At 34.5% G+C, this 26,462-nt stretch overlaps 1 protein-coding gene across 4 annotated transcripts in view; it reads left to right on the forward strand.

The window, feature by feature from the left end:
- The window catches only part of LOC140451825 (palmitoyltransferase ZDHHC20-A-like), a 97,102-nt gene that overhangs the window by 49,963 nt on the left and 20,677 nt on the right, over positions 1–26,462 (forward strand). For 2 of the 4 annotated variants that reach the window (XM_072545715.1, XM_072545716.1), the window contains exon 7: positions 7,161–7,241. The exons of 1 other annotated variant lie outside the window; for it this stretch is intronic. In XM_072545715.1, the coding sequence (XP_072401816.1) occupies positions 7,161–7,241 (81 nt within the window). Of the gene's footprint in view, positions 1–7,160; positions 7,242–17,195; positions 17,216–26,462 lie in introns of all 4 variants that reach the window. One more of the 4 variants, XM_072545717.1, reaches the window with a different exon arrangement.

Genomic DNA, 26,462 nt, shown 5'->3' on the forward strand with positions numbered 1-26,462 from the left:
TAAAAAAAAATTGTAAAACTGATAGCAATACGTGTTTTAGAATGTTTTTTATAAGGGACAAATAAATCGAAATTTTTGTTTTGTTTATTTTTAATTTTAGTCACTTTATACCATTCTTGCTTAATAGGTGAGTTAAAGATATTGTCTTTTTACCATGCAACGACAACATTTAACGTTGGACGAGATGAATAGAGCCGTGGGCCTCCTTCAAGCTAGTATGCAACAAACTCAAGTTGCTGACCAGCTGGGTGTCTCCCAAAGCGTCGTAAGTCGTTTGTGGCGTCGGTTTAGAGACACTGGGAGTTCAGCCGAGCAATATCCAGGACGTGGTCGCTCTACAACCGTCGCTCAAGACCGATATTTAATTTTAAATGCCAGAAGGCAGCCAACAATCATAGCACCCGAGCTGGTTAATGAATTATAGCTTGTACATAATGTAACAATTAGGAGCAGTACTGTGAGGAATCGTCTCTATGAAGCCAATCTTCGTAGTCAGCGACCACTGAGATGTCCACCTCTATCTAGAGGTAATCGCGCTGCAAGATTAACCTGGTGTCAAGAGTTTCAGAATTGGACTGACAATGACTGGGCCACAGTTTTGTTTAGTGACGAGTCTAGATATGGATTTCATCCAGATTCTCGTCGGACAAGAGTTTGGAGACGACCGGAAATGAAGAACGATTACATCTTTAAGAAATGTATGCATACTGCGGTGGTGCATTAATGGTATGGGGCGGAATCATGATTGACGGAAGAACTGACCCCATTTTCCCACGTAGCTTTCTCAGAAGTCAGCAATATTTGGACACTATTCTTGAACCTGTTGTGCGCCCGTTTGCTGCTGCCGTTAGAGAAAATTTTTACTTTATGCATGATAACGCTCCACCACATGTTGCGCATATTGTAAAAAACTGGTTAGATAACGAGGGTATTGATGTATTGCCGTGGCCAGCACAATCACCGGACTTGAATCCCATTGAACATGCATGGGACATGCTCCAACGAAGAATTACTCCACATATGGGCAATATCTACAATGAGTTTCAATTAAAAGAGCTGAGAGAACAATGGAAACAAATACCTCAAGCAGACATTAACAATGTGATTCGGAGCATGAACAGTAGATGTAGAGCTGTGATAAACCAACGTGGTGGCCATACTTTATTTTAAGTTTATATTTCGTATTTTTGACATTTTATGGTGGTATGTGAAACATGGGTGATTAGCAATATATTTTTTTGCTCCAATTTTCTGTTTTTTTTTGCAATTTATGGTTTTTGACATATTAAACAACAATTTAAACTACAAATTTTGTAATACTTTTTTTAAGTTGATTACAGATAAACAAAATACCTCTATTTATAAAAAAAATCCTTAGACTTTTGCGTTGTGTTATGTTCTAATCGAGTAAAATATAGTTAAAAACTAATAATGGTAATAAAGTAATACAACTCAAATTGTACTGCACATTCCAATGTCGAGAGACGAAATAAAATTATTAAGTTGTAAATTTCACTTTGTTGTAGAAATGCGTGTGCCATAACTGTTAAAGAATCATTTGTTTCTTAGTTAAATAAACTTATAGTTATTGATATTAAATATTTTAATTCCTTAAAATTTAATGCATGGTACAACAAGAACGTTATAGATATCATTAACTTGTTTTGTAAAATATACAATAAATCAAGCTAAAAAATGAAGACAACAATACTCTCAACTCTTTTACTGATACAAAAACTAATTTGACTCTTTCTTGCTATGAGAACACACTGCAGACAATTAAATGTTTTCAGTAATTTCAAATTTCATAGTTTGAGTGAGTCAGGAAATGTTGTAAGACCAGTAGGAATTCTCGGGTGAAAATTGCGTGCGCAGCTGAAAAGAATTAATACTTTCTTTGTAATCTTAACTCGGAAATCATGTAGAAAAATACTTCAAAAAGTATTATATAAAAGTATAAAAGAAAATATTCACCCTTACGTAGTTAAAAGGAACACTCAGCGTAGACTATAAAACTATGAATTTGGTAATGAACTCATGTACAATTATTTGCGATGTTGTCGGATTGTATACAAAATCCAAAAAGGACAAATTGTTGGATGATTCGCAGCGAAAATGTCGAACAAAAAGCATAATTAGGGATTACCGTTATGTCTAGGCGACGCACATTATACTCTTTCGCGGAGCTAAACAAAACAAATTAGGAAAACAACTCTACATATGATGGAATTGAAAGGACGCGAGATGCAACTAATGAAGATGAAGAAGAACTGTTAGGGAAAAGCAAACGGATTAGTCAAAGGACTAAGGCGATGGTATTATAATGGAGAAATGGGAAGGTTATTTCGATGGGGTATGAAAACAGTCATAAAACTAAAACAGTACTAAGTAAACCAACAATACAAATGATACCCACACAGAAAATCATTAAACATATTAGCAGATCAAATGAAAAATATAAAATTAATTAGTGATGCAAGAAACAAAACAAAATTTTCCAGATAGACCAAGGAAATAAGATTTTTTTCACTACACTGATCCGATCACACAAACGACAGTTGTTTTGAGTAGTATGCACCTCTATAACAAGAACCTATATGTTTCTTGCAGTCGATTTTTTTTATTTAAGTAGTTATTAACAAGTTAAAGTCAAAAAACGGTAAATTTCCACTTGTTTCGTCTATAAACAAAAAGTGAGTTAAAACAAATTTAAGGGTAATAAACATATAAACCATATAAAAATCTCCATTATTGTTTCATATTTAGAAAGCTTGCATTTTCGACAATTTTAAAAAAAGAAAAAGTTGTCCTAGAACAATTACCGACGAAGTTAGTCCCTTCTCTTTCAAAATTGACAGCAGCTTTGGTTATAACAATTAAAAGATTTCATTAATTAGCTTCATTTGAAAGAACATACTTTAAAGGTTTCATGTGCCAAATTCGAAAAGATTACCTTTCAAAGAAATCGTCCAGAAAGCTTCAAAATGTAGTCCTCAAAATCAGCCAGCTTTGAAACTGTTAAGGAGTTCTGGTTCTTGTTTATGGATTTCGACGTTTCTTTTTTTAATTTGTATGAACTTCTTGTGTACATTACTAATACGTATTATTTAAATAAATAAATTGTTAAATAAACCATCTAATTTGCTTTTTTTCAATTTTTTATTTTTTTTAGTAATAATTGAAGTAATTTTTATTATATATATATATATATATATATATATATATATATATATATATATATATATAGAAGACTGCACGGAAGAAAGGCGAAATGTCACAAAGAGGTTCATTCGAGAAAATTGAATTTTTAACTTTCAAACCCTAACTATAGTTATTTTGTAACGTATTATTTAATCAACGGAATTTAAAATAAAACGAAAAACTTAGAAACATTGCTTTATGTAAACACCAAGTCACTACAAACACGGGAAAAAAGCGAAATGTATGACAATTTTTTTTCTGTTGTTCATTTGTGTAGCTTTTATTATTTTCTCCTCGTTTGTTTACGTTTTTGTTCTTTTTTTGTAAGGTAAGCCTCTATACAACGATCTAGCCCTTTCAGATGTGCAAAACTGACTCAAGTGAACCAAATCGTTGAATTTTTCCTTAGAAATTTTCCTTAGCTCTAAAAAACATCTATATGAAAAAAGAGAAAAGGAAGGGAATTTTTAAAACAAACACCTGTATATACTTTTTTGGCAAAATAAACTGCCTCTCGGGTAGTTTCACCTCATCGGATTTTTTTAAATGGTTTGCGTATAATTGACGTCTCCCATTGTCCATTATAGGAATCTCGGTGTTTGAAAAGGCGTGGATGATCTTTCAATATTTCGAGTTTTCTGATTGGTCTTGATTTATATGTTGGTTTAGTTACGTAAATTTGGTCCAAGAATAATAACCAGTTTCTTATAAGTGATTGAATGACCTCTACGACATCGAACGGATTTGGTTTTACTCGACATGATCAAATTCCCGTGTACCAATCTTCAGGAAGTTCAGCCATAATTTTTTGGTTTATCACACCCATATCTCGATAGCACTCCATCTAAGAAAGACCTCGTATTGGGAAAGTTACTTTAATTGAGTCCAACCTTTTTGCAGTATTAATTACATAGTGAAGATAACGGAAAACAGTGAAGTTTTTATTTTGGCCGCCACATGAATCACAGAATATGTGGAGGGGACGAACTGACAGATCAAGCTGAACAAAGATAAAATGGTGCAGAAATGACACTACATCGTTTGAACCTTTGCCTCCTATGGTTTCTGGAAAACAATAAAATGTAGCATTTCCTGTTGACAATACATGAATGTTAAAGGAGTGAAGCGTCAGTTGTCGCTTATAGTAGACGTCGTTGGTCGGAATATTTGGAGTGGATAAATTTTTTTCAAAATCCATAGCGACTACTTCACAGTTAACATTCTGCATTGCTGCTTTCCTTGCCTTTCTCTTTATTTTATAAAATGCTTCCACTTTGGATTTGTGTAGGCTATTTGCCAAAGTTATTCGTTTTATCCCAACTTCTATCTTTTGTTTTTCAGAGGCATCATTTGTTTCATTCAGTTTATTGTGAAGGACCTTAAGGTCAGCCATGAAATGATCGCAAGCACTACACGTATCACTCCGCGGATAGCCGAAACTAATGTTAAAATGCTTATTAAAGATTTTTCGATATGTTTCGTAAGACACAGGAGCGCCCTTATCGGATTTGTACATAGTGTACATTTTCTTAATATTTAAGTCATCCGGAAGGTACATTTTCTTAGTTATATTTTTACTATAATGGCTTTCTCTTCCTTTAAAACGCTTTATGTGTTCAATAACTTCATCTAGCTGTTGTTTTGGTAATGCTTGTTTTTTGGATTTTTTCCGCGTTTGTCAATTGGTGCACTACCAGTAGCTTCTTTGCTTTACGGGCATTAAGGTTATTAGGCCTGCCAAGTAAATATTTTGTTCATCACGCACCATACGGTTAAAATTGTTTATAATGTTTGTACGGTTTTGTTGATCTACTGTTTTAAAACACTTAAGTCTCTTACATTGACAATCGTCACCTGTTTCATGGCTCTGTTGTCTTAACCGCTTCATTACTTCATTTATTCGACCTGTAATTTTCCTTTTTCTATTGTTTTTTCGCGACCCGTATCATCTCTTTCAGTATCCGTCATTTTCGAGCACAATAACACGCACTTTATTTATTGAAGACTTATCGAAAACTAAACGTTTTTAGTAAAAAAAAATGCAGCGTATACTCCCCCGACGTCCCGACAAGCACTGACATTCCAACTTTCTCGGAATTACGCGACGGCCATTCGCCTTTCTTCCCTGTACGAAGAATTTTATAACGTTTTAAGCTATGAGGATTCGTCTTTTCCCCATGTTTGAATGACTCATATAAAACTACTACTAAAAACCTATTTTTTATTTAGCGTATGGACTTTCACAGTACGATAAATATACAAATACAATAATATGTACATATATATTAAATATATTATTTAAACACTAAAGATAGAATGAATGACACTAAATATTAATGTCCAATTTACATAGCCATTCAATTTCTTCTTTGGAACATTCCGCAAAGTCCTGGAGGTTTCCACGGTAGGCACGATTCAAGCAGTCTGAAACACAATGGCTTATGGTCTGTCTAGATTATCCGCAATCGCACTGTGGACTTTCTGCACGACCCCACCTGAACAGCGAATCAGCACATTTACAATATCCGGTACGTATACGATTAAGCCTTGCCCAAGTGGACCGGGGCAGATTTTATCCGATGAAACCCTGAGTTGGGGTGGATATCTTAATATAGTCCGATTCTACTGTTGGCACCCATCTTGTTGTCCATTGCCTATGTATATCATAGGAATTACCAATTTTTCGGGCAGATCGTATTGGAGGATTTCTAGATCTCAGTCGCTGGTGCTCTTTTGAGATGTCTGGGATATCTTGATGTATTGGTAATTGTACGTTGGCTACAATTTTCTGGTACTCTCTCACTAATGCTGCTGTACGGCGTAGATCTGGTGGAGCAATATTGCTCAGAGTAGGCAGCCATCTCACTGGCGTTGGTTTTATTGTTCCAGTGATTATTCTCATGGTTTGGTTAAGTTGGACATCGATTTTGCTTATATGTGCACTATTTAGCCATACTGGTGCACAATATTCTGCCACTGAAAAAACTAAAGCTAGAGCAGAGGTCCGAAAAGTATCTGCAGAAGCACCCCAAGTTGTTCCAGAAAGTTTTGATATTAAGTTATTTCTTGTTCTTAGTTTACCGGCTGCGTTTGTAAGATGACTTTTGAAGGTGAGTGTTCTATCAAGTGTGACGCCTAGATATTTGACTCTTCATTTAGAGTTACATTGAGAGTATCGCCCGCAAGTTGATTCGACAGGTGAAAGAGACAGGTTTCAGTTTTGCTTGTGTTAGGATGGTTAAGCGCCAGTTATTAAAATAGTTACTTAGTGTAGTTAAGTCCTTGTTTAGAGCTCGTTCTCCTGCTTCTTTGCTATTATCTTGGAAGCCAATGGCAGGTCGTCAGCATAAGCAAATTTTCTCGATTTTGTTTCAGGTATATCTGCTGTATAACTAAACTAAAAACCTATATATTGGTGCTCTGACCAAAAAATAATAAAAAATTGACATTTCGCCCATCTTCCTTGTGGTCTTTAAAAAAAAACCTAAATTTCTGACTTATTTTGCAATTTTCTAAGAAACAAATAAGGATAGAAACATTTAAAATACGCCATTTTGAAGATTTTTGTATGACTTATATATTTATGGCTCTCAAATTTGCTTCAAATGCTTCACTTTTTGCTGATAGACGAAAAAAGCGAGAATTGACCACTTTTTGATTAAAACAAAACATTAGTATGGCCAATCAGCTTTGATCACATAAAAATTTTGGCCGAAGCACAATTACCGACATAAGATTTTGTTCAGCAAAATGTAAAATGAATGTAAAAGTATATGTATAAATTGTATATTTATGGAAAATATAATTTTGGTGCAAAGATAACAGTAGAGTTTAAAATAAATAACAAATCAAACAAAAATTCCGCAACCCTAACCATTTTTCATATTAAAAAAATCATTTGTATTATCTTGTGTAGATACTAAGGATACGTCATCATAATTTTTTATAACTTTTTGTAGTTTGGGTAACGGGTTAGAGTATCCTGTACACTCACGTCTCCAGCCAAGTACCTATCGCTCAATGGACATCACTCCGAACAGGTCAGAACCCGTCTAACTAACGCTACTTTTAGCTAACGCCAATTATTACTTTTGATTATGTTTTGATTACTTATGGGTGAGGCGACTTAATCAATATAGAGTGTGGAAAACTAATAATGTTTTTTTTATATCTTTCTGCTTCCAAAACCTAGTTTATGTAAACTGTGGCATTACTCAGCTGCAGTATAGGAGATGAAACAATTATTCATATAACAGTGAAGACTGGGCATTATTGGCCAAAGTGTCAAAAGTTGATTTTATTTTTGTTTTATTTTAACAGTTTGTATTAAAATTTTATAATAAAATCTGACCAAAATTTTTAATTTATTTTCTTGGATAAAATTCATCTTATTTTTGTGTTTGTAGTTCAAAACTCCACATTTCAAGTTCTTGTTTTGAAGCCTTTGCGAGAGGTTTTTTATAGCTCTAATCCAATTGCATTTAGACATATTTTGTGTTGAACTATGAATCTGGTACCTATCTGAAGTCAGAATTAGCTGAGAGGATAGTAAATGCAATGAAATGGTTTGGTGATACATCGGTTATAAGCTTAACTAGCCAACTATAACATTTTGGTATTTATATCATTATATTGTTTATAATTCACAAGAAATTACATATATCAGTTTATTTTTATTCTGTCCATTGCACTTATCAAACCAGGTTGTTGTTATATATGTGAATCATAGTTAGTCGTAAAACCTCGGTTGCTTTTAGGCAGAAGTTTGAACAATGACCCAGGACCATACCTCTTAACTCATTTTCTGTACCTAGTGTAAATTAATATCGCAATACTTAACTATCCATAGTATAGATTACTTGTAAAAGAGAAATCTTAATTTCAGATCTATCTCAAGGCCTTTTTTGATATTAAATTCGTTATTATTGTACAACAATCAAACAATTTATACATCAAGTCATAAATTTTCTATCTAATTTTTGTGAAAATTTGGAGTGGTAATTTCCTCCATTGACGTTGTAAAATTCATTAAGGTAGCACGCCTCAGATGGATAGGTTATGTAATCAGACGAGAGGAAGATGACATAGTCAGAAAAGTTTTTGACCGAAGAGGGCCGATCGGACAACGAAGAAGAGGAAGACCGAGACTTAGGTACCAAGACAACCTAGAAAATGATTTGAAGTCTATCGGAGTTAGAGCATGGAGAAGAGTTGCCAGAGACAGGGGCGAATGGAGGATTGTTCTGAAGAAGGCTTTGGCTCATAAAGAGCTGTAACGCCACTAATGATGATGAATTTCCTCCATTCGGAACCATCACCAACTAATGCGATATATTTTTACAAAGATCATAATACTTGTATGTAAATATGAAAGGTAAATTATAATTTAAATTCGATTAATGGATCGGACTAGAATAAAGTACCGAAATGTTTTAAATTTTAAATATAAAATAGCAAAAATCTTTTAAAAATTATAAAATACAAAGGACTCCGGCACTGTTCTTGGGTAAAAGTGGTGGCTTAAATTGGATGAAACTTTTAGAGAGGTAGCTTTGGTCATGCTGATCAAAAGTTATCATTACATTAAGACTCAAGAGATCAATTGTTTCCTAGTTACAGATGTTCAAAGTGTCGGGTTTTAGTCCTTTTGAATAATACATATTTGTAAAATATACAGAGTTTTAGTAAATACTTGCAACTAACTTCAGGGAGTGATTCTGCATGAAAAAGAGTGATAGTTTGCTGTATAAACATATGCCCACAAATGCTTCCTTTTCCGAGATACGGGATGTTGAAATTTTTCAAAAAACATCAACGATTTGTTTATTGCCCTGAAACTGGTTGAGATATGCAAATGAAATAGTGGGTTTTAAGAGTTGGTTATTGCGCATTTCTTGATATACAATTAGGAATTTTATATTCATGGTTTAAGTCAGAATATTGACTTACATAATTTTTATTGCATATGATTAACAGGTATCAGTTGTACAACGGTTTGTCACAACTCGAATAAGTAATCACACTAAACACCAACTTTTTATTAGGGACCAAATAGTTTTAATGAAGGGTTTTACGTCACTTTTGAAGTGCAACTGATTACTATTCTTCCTGTAGCCAAACTGGAGAGAAAAAAACAAAACCAACAAAAGTATTCCTATTGGACAAACAAGGCTTTTCTATCTCTTAGGCAAAATAAATATGTCTAAACTTTTCTGTTTCTTTCTAATAATCTGATCTATTCTGTAACTTTTAACAAATCGAATAGAAATGACCAAATCGAATCGTAACTACCCGAAATCGGAATGTTGAATATCTATCACGTCGTTTTCGTGTTTGTATTGGCATTCTGTAACTCACATCGTAATCAGTTTATATCGACAACGCCAACTTCTATTTGACGCGCTCAAAAGATGGTCGCAACCTCGCACTGAAAAGTGAAATAAGTGTTTTGTGACAAGTTATTGGAAAGGCTAGTGCAGCGCGAAGAATTCATAAAAAAGAAGAGGTATTTATTTATATTTCAAATTTCATGCTAGTTGTCAAGTAGTTTTGGTTAAGTTTGAAAAATTCAACACAAGAAAATATACAAAATGGCAAGCGGAACATCAAAGAAAACAACATCTGCTGAGCAGTTAAATTACTTATATAGAAGGCTTTATCTCTGAACGTAAAATATTATTGCACGGTAAAACAAAACCGGCAGAAGCAAACAATAATATAATTGATAGATGTTGGAACGATTTAACTCTCTCACTAAATGCCATGGATTAAGGTCCACAAAAATCAAGAATGATACCCATATCTATTTGGAAATCCATTGTACACGATAAAACTTAAATATACAGTTACCTAAGTAAATAATACCACAGTTCCCTAATTTTACTTAATAATTTTGAAAAGACATACTACTTAGATTATTTGAAATAAATTGATAAATAATTGAATATATAATAAATAATTAAATAATAAATATATAAATTTTACACACATAGTCCTTGAATTGATTGGTATAGTGAACCTCAGATTAATTACTATGGTTTATTTTCTTGAATCATTTGTGTTTAATGTCATCACAAACTGTGTGTTCATCTGGTATTGTTATGTTGATATCAAATTTAATGATAAAGGTGTATGAAGTCTTGTATATTTCAGCAATGACCTGTTAGTTTCGCTTTCGCTGGTAGACCATTCAAGTGTTAGCTTGGTAAATTCGCTGGTAACGATTTTCGTTTCTTTAATTTGAAACAAAGGGCGAAATAATGCTACCTATAGTTATATAAAACTTATTAACAATTATTTTTTCGTTTTCTATTCATTTATATTTAGTCCCATGATTTTTGCCAGGAGTAAGAGGTAAAGGAAGCATTAAGGAAATTAAAAAATAGAAAATCACCAGGAGAGAACGGAATAGCGATAGAACTCATAAAGTACGGAGGACCAAATCTAACCAAGCATCTATTAAAGCTAATCCAAAAATAATAGAACAAAACAGAATACCACAAGAATGGACATCAAGCATCCTAATACTTCTCTTCAAAAAGGGATACAAATTGGACCCGGTGAATTAGAGAGGAATTAATTAACACACTAAAATTAACCAGCAAAGTAATAACAAATGAAATTATAACACTAGCAGAAGAACAACAAGGTTTTAGGTCGGGACGCTATATTTATAGTGAGGCAAGTGCAAGAGAAATCATTAGAATACAAAAAATCGGCATACCTATGTTTCGTGGATCTTAGGAAAGCATTTGACCGGATCAAAATAAAGGACTTTTAACAACTTATTGTAAGCAAGAGAGAGTAGCCTCCTTGTAGAGTAGAGTTCCTTGTAGCCGTTCTTCTTACTGACTTTGCAACGCCGCAGAAGGGTTCCGGTCCAATGAATGGTATTGATGAGCCTGGTTTGGCCATTTCATCTGCTTTTTCATTGCCCTTATGGCCCTCGTGCCTCGGTACCCAGGCTACCGTAACCTTGCTTCGGTCTCCTAGTTTATTTAGGGCACACACGTAATCCCATACTAACTTAGAATTGACCTCTACAGAATTGAGTGCCTTAAGCGCTGCCTGACTATCTGTGAAGATGGCAACTGAACAGAACGTTCTGTCCTGCCTTTCTATTTCTTCCACGCAGTGATGGATTGCCGTTATTTCCGCCTGGAAAACTGTCACATCCTTAGATAGACTTACTGGGAAATCCCACAGGTATCCCTTGATTTGTCCCTACTATGCCGGCTCCCACACCCTCCGATGTTTTTGAGCCATCCGTGTACCAGGTAGCAGCAACTTGTATGGGTACACCTTTATTCCATTCTTCCCTGCCTGGCATCTTAATAGTGAACTTATTGTTAAAGCTAATCCCGTAGCTGTTGCATCATTCCCCATCACAATATCGGCTTTAAGCTCCTCGATTAGCTTCCTGTTGTCAGTACCATGTATCTGGCTTATATGTCGCTGACTATGGATTAATCTGTGCATCACTGATCTGGCTTCGCCTTGTGTAAAGGTATGACGTGGTTGTAGATTCAGCAGGACTTCCAAAGATGCAGTAGGAGTTGTTTTTATGGCCCCCGTAATACACGGGCATGCTAGCCTTTGTGTATTACCTAGCAGCCTTATTGCTCCCACTTGCTGCATCTTTGCCCACCACGTTACCGAGCCATAGGTTATCATGAGTCTAATAACCCTTGTGTATAAACATAGAGTCATTTTGAGGTTTACAACCATAGAGTCATTTTGAGGTTAAGTCCCCAATTCCTTCCGCACATTCTTCTACCTCTGCCCAGGGACATAGTAGCTTTCTGTGTCTTTTTCAGAATGTGAGTATTTCATGCAAGCCTATGATCAAAATATACCCCAAGGTATTTTGTTTCTTAGGCAAATGAAATCTCTGTTCTTCCCAGCACCGGTGGTTTTAGGCCTTGTAGTGCTGTTTTTTTGGCGAAGTTGACGATTTGTGTTTTCTGAGCATTGACTATCAGTCTCTCTTGTTTACACCAGTCGTCAACTATATTTAGGACTGCTTGCATTCTCTCAGATACCATCTGAGCAAACCTGTCCCTGACAACGATTGCTATATCGTCAGCATATCCTAGACAATAATAGCCTTCTGTCTACAGATTTCTGAGATCATCTACCAAGGTTGCCCAAAGTAGAGGGGACAGAACTCCTCCTTGTGGACAGCCTCCACCTACTTTTGCTTTGATGGTTGCTTTACCCAGAGTGGACATTACTGTCCTATTCTCCAGGGATGCCCTTATCCATCTGCATATTACCGCAGGTGCGCCTCGTCTACTCATAGCTCCTATCAAAGAGCTGGTGGTAACATTATTAAATGCCCCTTCTATATCTAAAAACACGGCCATTGCTATCTCTTTGTCTTCCATTGACTTTGAGATAAGCCTATTTAGATCATCCAACGCAGAGTCCGTAGATTTACCAGGTTGGTATGCATATTGACGATTACTTAGAGGATTATCTTTTAGCACTTCGTCTTTGATGTACCTATCAAGAAGCCTTTCCAGCGTTTTTAATAGAAAAGAAGATAGGTTTATCGGTCTATATAACTTTGGTCTTAGGTCTGATACTTTACCTACCTTAGGCAAGTATATGACTTTAACCTTTGGCATATTTCCGGTACGACCCCCCATGCTAAACTGGCTTTGAGGAGCTTGCATAGGTGTGGTATCAATACCTCTAATCCCATATGCAACAGTATTGGATATATGCCATCCTGCCCTGGAGACTTATAGGGCCGAAACTTATTTATAGCCCATCTAATTCTGTTTGGTCTTGTGATTGCTGTGGCTATTTCCTAATCTGTAGACCTTGGCCTAGTGAGCCTTTGGTCTATGTTGGTTTGCCTATCTGCATCATCCAGAATTGTTGTGCCCGGAAAATGCGTGTTTATCAGTTCTCTAAGACTTTCCTCATTGGTGTCCGTAAATTTGCCATTAGCTTTCTTTAGGAAACCTACTTCTTTCGTTGTAGCACCATCCTTTGCCAGGACTTTATGGATTCGAGAACATGTCAGGATATCTGTAATCTCCTCGCAAAACTCTCTCCATGAATTCCTTTTAGCTTTCCGAATTTCTTTATTGTATAGCGTTAGCTTATACCTGTAGATATCCCAATCTTGGTTACTTTTGGCCCAGAAGATATACAGAAGATATGCCCCAGGCATATCTTCAAACGTTTTTAGTTTTTTCGTTATATCCTCTGACTTGCATTTTAATATTTTGTTTTTTAGTTTGTCTTTTTGGTTTTCCTCTTTTGTTAAACTCTGTTTCTTATTATGTTTATTTTTGAACTTACTAAAGTGTGGTCTGAGCCAGCATTTGCACTTCTATATGACCTTATATGTTCCATTACCTCATCCAGTTTTTTATATCCATATATCAAATTTTACTTTCTGGTGAGAAAAAAAATATAGAACTGAAATTCAGCATGGTACAGTAACCGGTAAGATATATTACGTGGAACAAGATTTTGGACACCTTCCGTCAGACTGAGCGACTTCTCTCATTAGGATATCACTGAATACTGTTTTGAGGACATGGGAAACTAAAGAAAGCATGGACTGATCTTTTCGTCGTACATTCAGTCACTTATTGTATTTAAGTATAATCCAAAGAAATTAAGGATTAATGTTCAGTACTAAATTTTATACTTTTATATATGCTATTTATCTAGGATTTATATGAGATTAATTTAGTTCTTAACAATAAATTAATGGCAAAAACACAGCATAATGCTCCTGTTTTAAATACACTCATTTAATATTAGCATTACTCATTAGTAGTTTTCCATGCTCTTTTTTGTTTTTATATTTAACTAAAAGTTCGTCCACTCTTTTCACTTAATAATTTCACTATTTAATAATTGTTATGAAGACTGGTTGCCACTATGGAATTATTTATTTATTGCAATAAATATTTTTAAGAAATTTTCCGTAGTACATTTCATTTTTGTCTTTTGGTTTGCGGTTGTCATGTGCCTACTGCTTGGGTTCGGTTTGCTTGCTAGTTTAATTATTGCCATGTATTTTGTATAATTTTCCATAGTAGGTTTTTTTATTTCTACGTTGTTGGAGATTTTTAAAAGCAGATACAGCTAACATTTTTATGAGCCGGTTGAAATAAAATCAATACAAATTAAAATATTCCTTGGATTCGTTTTCTTAAATGTAGAAGTCAAGATCAGATGACTCATCAGAAATAGTTAAGGGAAGTTACAAATTGGTTTGATATGCTTATCCTTACTTCTTTCATTTTCATGTGTATCCATCGTTTGCATTCATTTTAATCAAGCATATTATTTAAGATCATCCGACGAGGTAAGCTGTATTCTACAATTTTTTTATATGAGTCTTCTTCTTTTTCCTCCTTTGTCCCTTTTCAGGAGTCGCTGTTACTTGTACTCTTCGTCCATCGGGTCTTCTACACCTAAATCTTTCTCTCTCAAGTCCTCTTCCACACCATCCTTTCTCCTCCTCGGTGTTCCTCAACTTCTCCTTCTATCAACTTGTAAGAGCTCTATCCTTCGTCCCTCATAGTTTTCATCTCTATGGCTGACATGACCAAACCATTGCAGTCTTTGTTCTTGAATCGTTTTTGAGACTTTAGTCACCCCGGCTCGTTCTCTAATTAAGTCGTTCCTGATCCTGTCCTTTCTAGTCTTAACCAACATCCACCGTAACATTTTCATTTCAGTACCTCCATCTTCTGTTCCTGAATCTTCATTATAGGCCACACTTCACCGCCGTACACCACACTCTTGTATATCTTTCCTTTCAGCTCTTCCCCAATTTTTCGATCACAAAGTATCCCGCTCAATCGCTTCCAGTTAAACGTATCCTGTGGGAAATTTCTCGATCTATTGTCCCATTTTCCATTATATAGGAACCAAGGTATTTAAATTCTCCTGCTCTTTCTAGTTTTTCTCCAAGCAATTCTATGTCCCCAACCATTCCTCTTCCTCTCAACCATATATACTCCGTTTTTGACCTGCTAACCTTAAGTCCTCCATCTTTAATAGCCCTTCTCTAATTGTACTTCTTCTACAACATATCTTTGCTCTACTCTACTAACACGATATCATCATCAAAAAGCATTGACCAAGGAGCCCTCTCCCTTACTTTCTCTGTCAGTACATCCATAACAAGATTAAACAGGTAAGGACTCACTGAAGAGCCTTGATGCAAACCAACCGTCATTGGAAAACTTTCGGTCAATCCGACAGAAGTCCTTACCTTGGTGTACGCTACCTCATACATATTTTTCACAACCCTTATATACTTCTCAGAAACCCATTTCTCTGTCATACATCTCCATAGCTCTTTTCTAAGTTTAATTGTCTCAAAATAAACAAGGCATACGTTGTCTATCTTCCTGACATAAACCCAAACTGTTCTCCTATCGATGTCTCTCTTCTTCGCCCTACAGTTCTCTTCCAAATTTTCATTGTGTGTGACATGAACTTCTTCCCTCTATAGTTTTTACAATCCTGAATATTCTCTTTATCTTTATACAATGATACCATCACACACTCTCCCTCTCTCTCTCTCCATGCATGGGGCATCTTTTCTTCTTTATACTTCCTACTCATCATTTGCCACAAAATTTTAACCACTTCCTCTCCTAGAGCCTTCCAAACCTCAGAAGGTATTCCATCAGGTCTACTGCCTTACCATTCTGCATCCTATTTAACGCTTCGACAACTTCATCTCTCGCTGTCCTCGGTATTACATTCTCATTTGGAATCCCGCATCCTCTGTCTCCCCTCTGGTGTTCTTCATTTAGCAACTTTCTAAAGTACTCATACCATCTTTGTTTTAATTCAATATCGGTTCTTAACACTCTTCCATCCCCACTCTTAATGTGCCGCACGTGGGTTAAATCCTTTGATGACTCGTCCCTTGTTTAAACAATGCTGTATAACCTTTTCATCCCCTCGGGTGTTTCCAACTCTTCATACAGGTGTTCAGGCGGTCTTTCCTTAGTAGTAGTTCATCGCGCTTTGCTTCCCTCTTTGCTACGTTTCATACGACCTTCATGCGACCTGTCATACCTCTTTCTTGTCCCTAAACTTCTGTTGCACTTCATCGTTCCACCACCAAGCTTGTGTGTCTCTAGGAGGCTTTTTACCAGATATTTTTCCTATCACTTCCTCTCCCACTGGCATCACAACTTTACTGTTGCCTACCCACCAGTCATTTACCGTATCTTTTTCCTCAAGCTCTTCCAGCACTCTACTCTTAAAGATTATTGCCAAATCCTTATCCTTTAACTTCAACCACTTTACTTTCTGGTGTCCTACCTGCTTTCGTTTTTGCCTTACCTTTATCTCCGTATCCACTGTCACCGGTCGGTGTTGATTAGCTAACCTCTTTTAGCTGACTTATTCTACACAGCACAAAATCTATCTGACTTTCCCTACTGGTCTTCACTCTTCATAAAGAACGTATTAATGTCAGCCAAATACCATGTCACTGCAAAGTCAATCACACTATTTCTTCGTCATTTCTTATTTCCATCCCCAAACCTCATGAACTCTTTCTATTTCCGCTCTTTCTCTACCAATATGTCCATTCAAATCACCTCCAATAAAACACTGATCGTCTACAGGAATCTGGAGCATCTCGCAATCAAGGGCCCTCTAAAATTTTTCCTTTTCCTGTTCTTTACACTCTACTTGTGAGGTGTAGACACATATGATGTTCACGTTCACGATGAATTTGCATCAAAATAGGGGCTAGGTTTTTAAATTATTTTATAAAAGCATAGAAATATGTTGCTGTGTGATATGAAACTAACCTACGCATGCGCGATTATGTATTCGCGTGTGTTGGCCTGGCATGCGTCATTCGTGTCTTAACAGTATTTTTACTAAATCAGAAAAACATAACATAGGAAAATTGTTTGCTTTTTTTATATAACAGATTTATTGCTGTTTCAATTAAGAAGTGATCTGATCTCAAAAATTTATTTTTACAGCCATGCGCACATCGTATGAGGTAGGATATTTTTAAAGAATTTTAATATAATTGTGTTTTGTGTTTTGTAAACCTATTCTAAGCTAACCAAACTGATTCAAGTTTTTTTTAACAGCTTTTGAGGCAAATACATCTATGTAATTGAGTGAAAGTGTCAAATTTTTTATGGTTTGCGATAAAAAATAATGTTATTTGCTAATTGCAATACATTTTTATTATTCAATTACTCTAGGGATCTTTTTTTTAAGATCCGTTTTTATTTCCTATAAAGAGTGAAAGATATAACACTTTCTATATATACTTTTTTCTGCATTTGCTTTTCAACTTCATTTTCTTTAGCCCATTTAAATTTCTTTTATACATGTGCATACATTTGTTGTACTTACAATATGCGTTCCTCTTGGATGTTTTTTATAACTCCCTCCATCATGGCTATGAACAGTAATGAAATTGTGCGTTTCATTCCTTTGTCTATTCCGAATTCTAGTTATCTTTAGCTTCTATTGATTTATATACAGTTAACTAGATATATTAGTTGTTTTCGGTACATCAGTATGTTCAAAACTTTCTCATAGAATACTCCCGATCATGCCAAAACCTGCTCTTAGGTCAATGAATATTATACTGTAAATATATGTATACTTTGTACACATGTATAATATATGTATTTAAATCTTTCTAAACATTTGGCGTCTTCATTCTCCAAACATATCCCCCAGGAGCTAGTGATAAGTACTTTAATAGTTTTGATTAAAGTATCACAAACGATTCCACCAAATTGCAGTACAAGATTATGTAGTTAGCCTAAATAAAAATATCCTAAAGCTATTAAGTAAACATTACAAGTTTTTTGTGTTTCTACTGAATATTCGTCTTAACTCATTTAAATCCTTGAGATGTATGTTTAATATGTAATTAGTTTGTTATTTACGTGGTAAAAAATCAAGTTATCCATATTTATACAGTTGTGTCATTGTTGATATTTTCAGTAGAACAAATGTAAGGAACTAGCTTCCACTGTCGCTCTACGCTTATTGTTAAAAAATTTGGTATCTGTAAGTTTTTGTTGAGATTTTTGAAAGGTTCAATGATCGAAAGCTAGTTATATGTATTGTTATACTAATATTTCTAATTTTTGTATCTATTTATGTTGACAAACTTCGGAAGCTTTACATGTGTTAAAAATGTGCAAGGGACAAAATTCCTCTTATTATGATACGATTTTAGTATTTAGTAGTAACTTCCTATGTTTGTCACTAACGAATTAACAAATTTAAAACAAGCATGTGGTGTTTCAGAACAAATGTGTAAATCCGAACTAATGCAATGTTTTTAAATTAATTTTAAACATAGACTAATACATAGTATTATATCATTTACGTAGTTGTGATCTCGTGTATAATTGTATACTTAACTTTTAATAACCCTGGTATTATGTAATGTTTAATTTTATCTGATCTTGAGTTTTAGCTGTACCTATTTTCATCTGAAACCCCTGTTTATGTGGTCGATCAATACTAGTTTTTTTTTTAATTTCCGATGCTTTTGCATTAACACTATTTTTCTCCATTATATTGTTGTTTAACTGTCGTTAATATGTTTCCTTTCTTCATTTTTGTCATACCACTATGGCATCTTCGGTTGGTATCTTGATCTTGGGAAGTAGAAGTATCTACGAGAAATAGCCCAGAAGTATGTTTTTTGCATTTAAGCGTCTTTTCTCCTCTCAATATGTATCCAATAAATAAGTGTGCCATGTTTAACATAAAGGTAAAAAACAGTTATAAAGTTCCAAACTAAACGAAAATTTTCTTCAACTTCGTCCATAATTATGCGGCATTACCATTAAGTTAGAACTACTCTACTGACAGAAAAGAATTCCAGGCAACGACCAACCAGAAGCCTGAGTGGAGACCGTAGTTGTTGTTAATAAAAATAATCCCAAGATGTATCTTATAATTACCTGTAGAACTCAAGCGGATTGAGTCAACATGCTCAAGAAATATAAAAGTTCATCACAGAAAACAAAATAGACATCATTTTAGTTGCAGAACCACACTAAGCTAAAAAATCCTATAATCTGAAACTTGAAAGCTAAAAGCTGTACTAAAGAAAACATTCAAACGCAACTATTATGGTGGAGCTACAATAATAATTCTTAATAGTATAGTCCACAATGACCAAACAAGTTGTGCAAAAGATCAAATATACGCAATAACAGGCGCTCTCAATACTATGAAAGGCGTAATAAAAGTTTCTGCAGTGTATTGTACGTTAAAACGTAGATTGAAGACTACACTAATTAACTCCTAGAGTTACTGAGCATGAACCACTAAAAGTCGAGATCTCTTTGAAATTATGAATTCCAACAATTTAACGTATATGGCAAGACGAGAACCCAGTTACTGGCGGAATGATCCAAGAAAGTAACAGAGGTCATAGATTTTTCTTCGGAAAAAGGACTAACAGCAAAACTTTATATGCACTTACGAATAATTTGAACAATGAAACATTCGAAAATTCAATGAAATCCAATGGTAGTCAAATATATAATTACCGAAAAAATAAATTATACCAGGTAGAGGTAAGAGAAATCTCAGTAGAGCAAGCGGTGAATTGGAGAAGCTTCTAATAACACTGAGAAAACAGACCAGATTATGTACTGAAAGTGTTCATCTACCAAAGGCACGAATTATTACCTCTGGAGGCAACAAGGCGCAACAACATATTTGAAACAGACCGCAACAACATAATTATTTTAACTATAAAAGACCAACTGAGGCAATTTGTCAGTAATGCAACAAGGGTGATCTAAATCTAAGCTCATATTATCTGTATAGCATTCTGATTTATGGTTTCTGTATCACCCCTGACAGCATTTTTATTATCTGATCTTTCGATTTTTTTTACAAATTACGATTGGCCACAAAATTACAAGATGTGGATCGAGAAAATATATCAGCGGAAGAATATTACCAGCAATTTAAAAAATGCATTCATGAGGCTGCGAGTGAAGCTTTGGGGTATAAAGACAAACATGAAACAAAAAATCAAGAATTGTGGTCGGAGAATATGCAAACGTTAGTAAACAAGAAGAAAACTGCTTATCAGAAATGGATGTCAACGAGAAAGGAGGAAGATCACAACATATATTAAAAATTAAATCGAGATGTAAAAAGAGAAGTAGTGAAAAGTAAAAATGAGATGTGGGATCGAAGATGTGCAGAGGTGGATAGGTATATGGGTGGAACAAGAGTTGGGCAAGCGTGGAAGGTGATAAAGTCTCTCCGGAGGGAAGGAAACGAAAAATCTAACTTACAGTGAAGAGATCTAAAACAGTGGAAACACCACTATCAGGTCTTACTCATAGAGGATAGATGTAAATTTCAAGGTATCTAAATGGAAGAAATATCCGAACATACACAAATAATTGAGATAACAACCGGAGAGTTAAGCGATGCCCTCAAAACATCGAAAAACGGTAAAGCAGCAGGACCTGGAGACATCCCAATTGAGTTGTTAAAGTATGGACCAAAAATATTACATGAGATGTTGGTTCAACTACTTAACAAATGCTTAAAAGGACAAAATATCCCTGATGATTGGAATGTTGGATACATCAGTTCATTATTCAAGAAAGGGGATAAACGCAAATGCTCTAATTATAGGGGAATAACTGTTATCAGCTCAGTGGGGAGGTTGGACGGTCGAAAAATAAAAGAAAGAATAATAAAAGAATAATAATAATAAAAGAAAAGAAGATGGTATATTCGTTCTGCAGCAGGTAATAGAAAAACGGAAGGCAAGGAACCTATCTACCCACCTATTGTTTGTAGATTTAGAGAAGGCATACGATACGGTACCTTTGAAAAAACTGTTTCAAACATTGACGAAAGTAGGTCTCAGTAGGGAGTATGTGGATGCTATCGCAAATATATACAAAAATGCATGAAGTGTCGTTAAAGAAGGAAACTTTATATCTGAATCATTTCCAATAACAAAAGGGCTTAAACAAGGATGTTGTCTATCTCCGACCTTATTTAAAATATATATTCAATCATCGTTAGAGCAGTGGAGGAAACAAGTATCCGGAATGGGAATAGACATAGGCGATGGTAAATGTCTAACAACTTTATTATTCGCAGATGATCAGGTAGTCGTAGCGAATGACAAGGAAGACATGGACTACATGTTTAGAAAACTAACGAAAGAATATGAAAAATGGTGCCTCAATATGAATATGTCAAAGACAGAGTACCTTAAAATAGGAGATGATGAAGAAGATCCAGAGTTAGAAATTAGAAACACAAAAACATGTAATGAATATAAATATCTCGTATCTATATCTAAAGAAGGCACTACCAAAAGAGATATCGAAAACAGAACGCAGTAGGCAAAAAAAGCTGTAAACATTCTAAACTCTCTACTATGGTCTAAAGATATTAGACAAGAAACGAAATTGACAATCTATCGAACCTTGGTAGAGCCTATTATGACTTATGGGGCAGAAGTTTGGCAGATCACGAACAAAGATAGAAAAAGAATAGAAGTAGTAGAAATGGATTTTCTAAGGAGAGCGTGTGGTGTATCCAAAAAAGATCATATCAGGAATGAAGATATTAGAAGGAGGACAAATAATGTATATTCCAGTGTAGACAGAATTGAAACGAGACAACTAGTGTGGTATGGTCACGTGAAGCGAATGAATGAAGATAGATGGCCAAAGAAAGCTTTAAATTACATACCACAACAAAGAAGAAGGGGAAGCCCTTCAGTTGCCTGGGAAGAAAATGTACGGCACATAATGAGAGATAGAGCCATCAAAGAAGACGAATGGATGGACAGAAAACGATGGCGGTCGAAATGCGAGAAGCGACAGAGGCTGTAGGAACCTCGCTTATATTTATATATATATATATATATATATATATATATATATATATATATATATATATATATAGCGATTGAATAGACAATACTCCTAATAACAAGTCATATTGTGGTACTTGCATATCTTGCAATCAACTCTATTATTTTTAAAGTACCTTACGTATTTTAATAGTTTGTAAATCCCCTATCTTTTCTTCTACTTAATTTTGTCAATTTTGTTTTTGTAAAAAAAAGTGTGTGAATAACGTTTATTGTCGACCTTTCTCTTCTGAAACCATATTTGTATGTTTGTATTGCTATTTTAGTTTTATTGTTTCACTCATGTTCGATTTAGCATTAATATTCTTCATTTTCATTGACTATTCCGTTGTCTTGTATTTTTGCTTATCTTGTATGGAAATTCTGTCAGTTATTGTGTTATTATATTCTTATCAGTATTTATTATTATATGTATTTACTTGTATAATACTTGCTACTTACTTGTAGCGGTCCGGTCACACTGCAGTATCAAACTTGATGGACTTTACTGGATACTGGATAATTACAGTAGAATCTTACTAATCCGGCACTATTAAAAACCAGATGGTGTCGAATTATTGGAATGTTCGGATATTAGTTTTTCTCTATAATAAAATGCCGAGGCGAGCGTCACGGAACTAGCGCCACGAGAAAACGTCACGAAATAGCGGTTCTTCAAATTGATTGACTACTCTCGATCAATTCGTTTCTAGGCATCATATATTTATTCTAATCAGGTTTAAATAACGGCATGAAGAATAATTAACAAAATACAGACATTAAATGAGAAGTAAGAAATTAAAAGAACATCTGTCAATGAAAGATTTGATTCGTAACATTGTCAAAATTTAAAAGTCATAAATGTCATCCAATTAATAACAATTTCAATCATTTGTTTAAATTTTTAAATCGTTTTAAAATAATTTTATATAAATACAATTATTATTTTTAAACATCTTATTTAGTTTATATTATAATTAAATTTACTATCAAATAATGATTTTTATTTATATTTTATTATGAATTTAATATTTCGTCTGAATTTGACAGGTCTGTCAGAAATAAACAACGTACACTTTGTAAATGGCGTTAGGACCAAACAATAATTTATTGAATTATTTTAATAAGATATAATTTGTTTAAAATATAAACAATAAATAAATAATAAAATTACTCAATTCCATTTCGATATCGTAATTCGCAAACCGGCCAACTCCATTTGAACAAATTTTTCAGTTGAGACATAAAACATAATATTTTTTATAAGCTACTGACGACAAATATTACAATCCAGTTTTTAGATAATATCATTACCTATTATTTTTGCCAATACATAATCGTTTATACAATGCTGCTTGCAGTTATCAAATTTTCTTTTGCAGAAAAAATACGTACTGTTGGAGTAAGCTGGTATGCACCAGAGATTAATTCAAATAAAAATCCATTGGTGATTACATAATAGGTTTAATTTAAAACAAAACAAACGGAATTACATATACTTATAATTATGATTTATAACGTATTTCTAGTCTTCATGAGGAAGACCATCATAATACTTATGGTAATCTCTCGGCATCAAGTTCTTTAGTTGCTGTAAATTCCAAATATTTCTTTCTTGTAACTTTCTGCGTTCGGGGTACAAATTTGACAAATCTTGAAACGGTATTGTATTTATTCTGGAATTTTTCCGTTGGTTGAGTAATTTATAGTCCTCAGAAAATCTAAACCTATAAAATATTTCTCCAGAGTGTATACATGAGAGCTTGAATTTTGGTAACCTGAAAAATAAAGATAAAAACACCGATCCAATATAGTCAAAAATAATGATTACGATTTACTAAATAGCAATACCTTAGGATCTTCCTTCAGTTTTCCTGGTCTTATGGAGTTGTAAAAATTTAGCTGTTTAAAATTCTTAAAGTAGGGATAGTTTAAGTATTGAATTGTGTAAGATTTTGATTTCTTCGCTCCTGAAAATGGTAATGTACTCAGCTGGAACATTAATTATTTGATTTTTTAAAGATTTTTCTCTATCATTGCTTACATACTATCGACTTCCATTTGTGTGTGGCCCACTTCCAAATATCTTTATTCAATAGTCAAACTGTGGAGTGCAATGATGGAGTTAGGCGTACCAAAGAAGCTGACCATGATTGCGCGAATGTGTGTCAACAATTCCTTTGCACAAATTAGAATAGGAGGCAAAACTTCAAAGGCTTTCGGCATAAGCACCGGACTCAGACAGGGAGACCCGCTGTCCCCATTACTATTTAACCTAGCATTGGAATATGCAATGCGAAAAATCTATACCAGAGTCAAACCAGACATAACTGCCAGAGGAGCAAAGATTATTCTCGCATTTGCAGATGATGTAGATGCAGTAGCACAGACAACACTGGAAGTTAAGGATATAGTATCGAACTTTGAAGAAGCAACACTAAGCGTAGGCCTGAAAATAAACGAAGAAAAAACTAAATACATGGTCGTATCAAAAAAGGAACGACAGCGAATAAGACAAAACATTACCATAAACGATCATAATTTTGAGGTGGTCAAAGAATTCAAATACCTAGGAGCAACAATTACCAGTGAAAACACAGGAGAACGGGAGGTTGAAATACGAATACTGGCGGGGAATAAATCATTCTTTGCCATTCAACATCTAATGAGGTCAAAGCTTCTCTCAAGGCGTGCCAAAATCCAAATGTACAAAACCATAATACGACCAGCAGTGACATATGGAAGTGAAACATGGACATTGAGAAAGAAAGAAATCAATAAGCTATTAGTATGGGAACGCAAAATCCTGCGAATTATATATGGTCCTTGCAGGGACAGCGTGACAAATGAATGGAGGAGCAGATACAACAATGAAATAGAGACTCTCTTCGGGAAAGGAAACATCGTAACATTCATAAAAGCCAATAGATTAAGATGGGCAGGCCACGTGGTACGGAGTGATGACGACAGACTGATTAGCAATGTGTTTTGGGAAAGACCAGATGGTAGAAGATCGACAGGAAGGCCTAGAAAAAGGTGGAAAGACGCAGTCAGGGAAGACCTGGAGAAGATGGAAGTAAGGCCATGGGAAATAATAGCACAGGATCGGAATCAATGGAAGGCAATTGTAAACGCGGCAAAAACTCACGAAGAGTTGTAAAAGCCAATGATGATGATGAATAGTCAAACTGTGTAGCAAAGCTAAGATAACGAGACCGTTGCTTAAAGTGACGTTTCGGTTCTGATAACAACATCCCTCAGTATACACGATTATGTGCCTGTTGTCTTCTCCCATTTTTAGAATTACTTTGTCCATAAGAAAGTTCACCAAAATGGTAGCAAATTCATCAGAATTCAATCCTCCTTCAGCCTCATTCAGAAAGCAATATCCAAAACTATGCTTTATGTCATAAATGCACCAGTTATGAACATAGAGTTTGGTCTTATAATAATTAGATGATACGCTGGAGCGCGGCGCCAAAAGTACAGCTTAAAGATCGACAGTAAAGACAAATTCTTTCTTTTCTTTATCAACTTCCTTCTCCATTCTTGCTTCATTTTTTTACTTATGTTCTCTTCATAAATTTCTTATTCAATATGACCCAACGTGTATCCATTACAAATTTCGCATAAGTCTTTCTTTGGTTTAAAGAGAGATATTTTTCGTATTGTAAGAGTATTTGTAACAGTAGCAATAGATAACGTCTTTCTGTTTTTTGACTCATAATAATCTGTGTACATTTTGTAAAGCTGTTGCTTGGATGAAATGTCCGATTGTATATATGTCTTTGTGTTGTCCTTTTTCTACAATAATGGGACGACATTTTGGGTAAACTATCTAAAAAGTTCTGTAAAGTTTTAATTTCTTCATCAAAAGGATTTCTTGTAATATTTGTTTTTAATTGTTCACTGGTATTCTTTCCTGTAGTTTGAACCTTCCAACACCAACTACATGATTTACCCATGGAAAAAGTGTTTAGGAATAACGTTTTAGAGACTCGGATCATATCTTCGCCTTTTTTTAGATGGTAAATAAAAGTATTAACTCTCATAGATTTTTCTGGATCTTTCCTATCTCTTTGTCTATTTTTATGAAAACTTCTACTAAATTATCTATGTAAAGTCGTTTTTAGTTTCAAGTAGAAGTCCAGAACTGATCAAATAATGTTTTTCGATCATTTTCAGCCATAATATTGCACTGGATAATACTATTCCTTTTTTTTACAATTACATCGATGCTTCATATTTTTTTTTTGGTTTCTTTATATTCTTCTCAATTTTTCATCAATTTTTTGTTTTCCGCAGTATTCTTTACCCGTTTCCCTATTCTTTTTATTTCTTTGACTAACCCATTGGTCTT

Source organism: Diabrotica undecimpunctata, chromosome 10 (genome assembly GCF_040954645.1).
Source record: "Diabrotica undecimpunctata isolate CICGRU chromosome 10, icDiaUnde3, whole genome shotgun sequence".
Taxonomy (NCBI): Eukaryota; Metazoa; Arthropoda; class Insecta; order Coleoptera; family Chrysomelidae; genus Diabrotica; species Diabrotica undecimpunctata.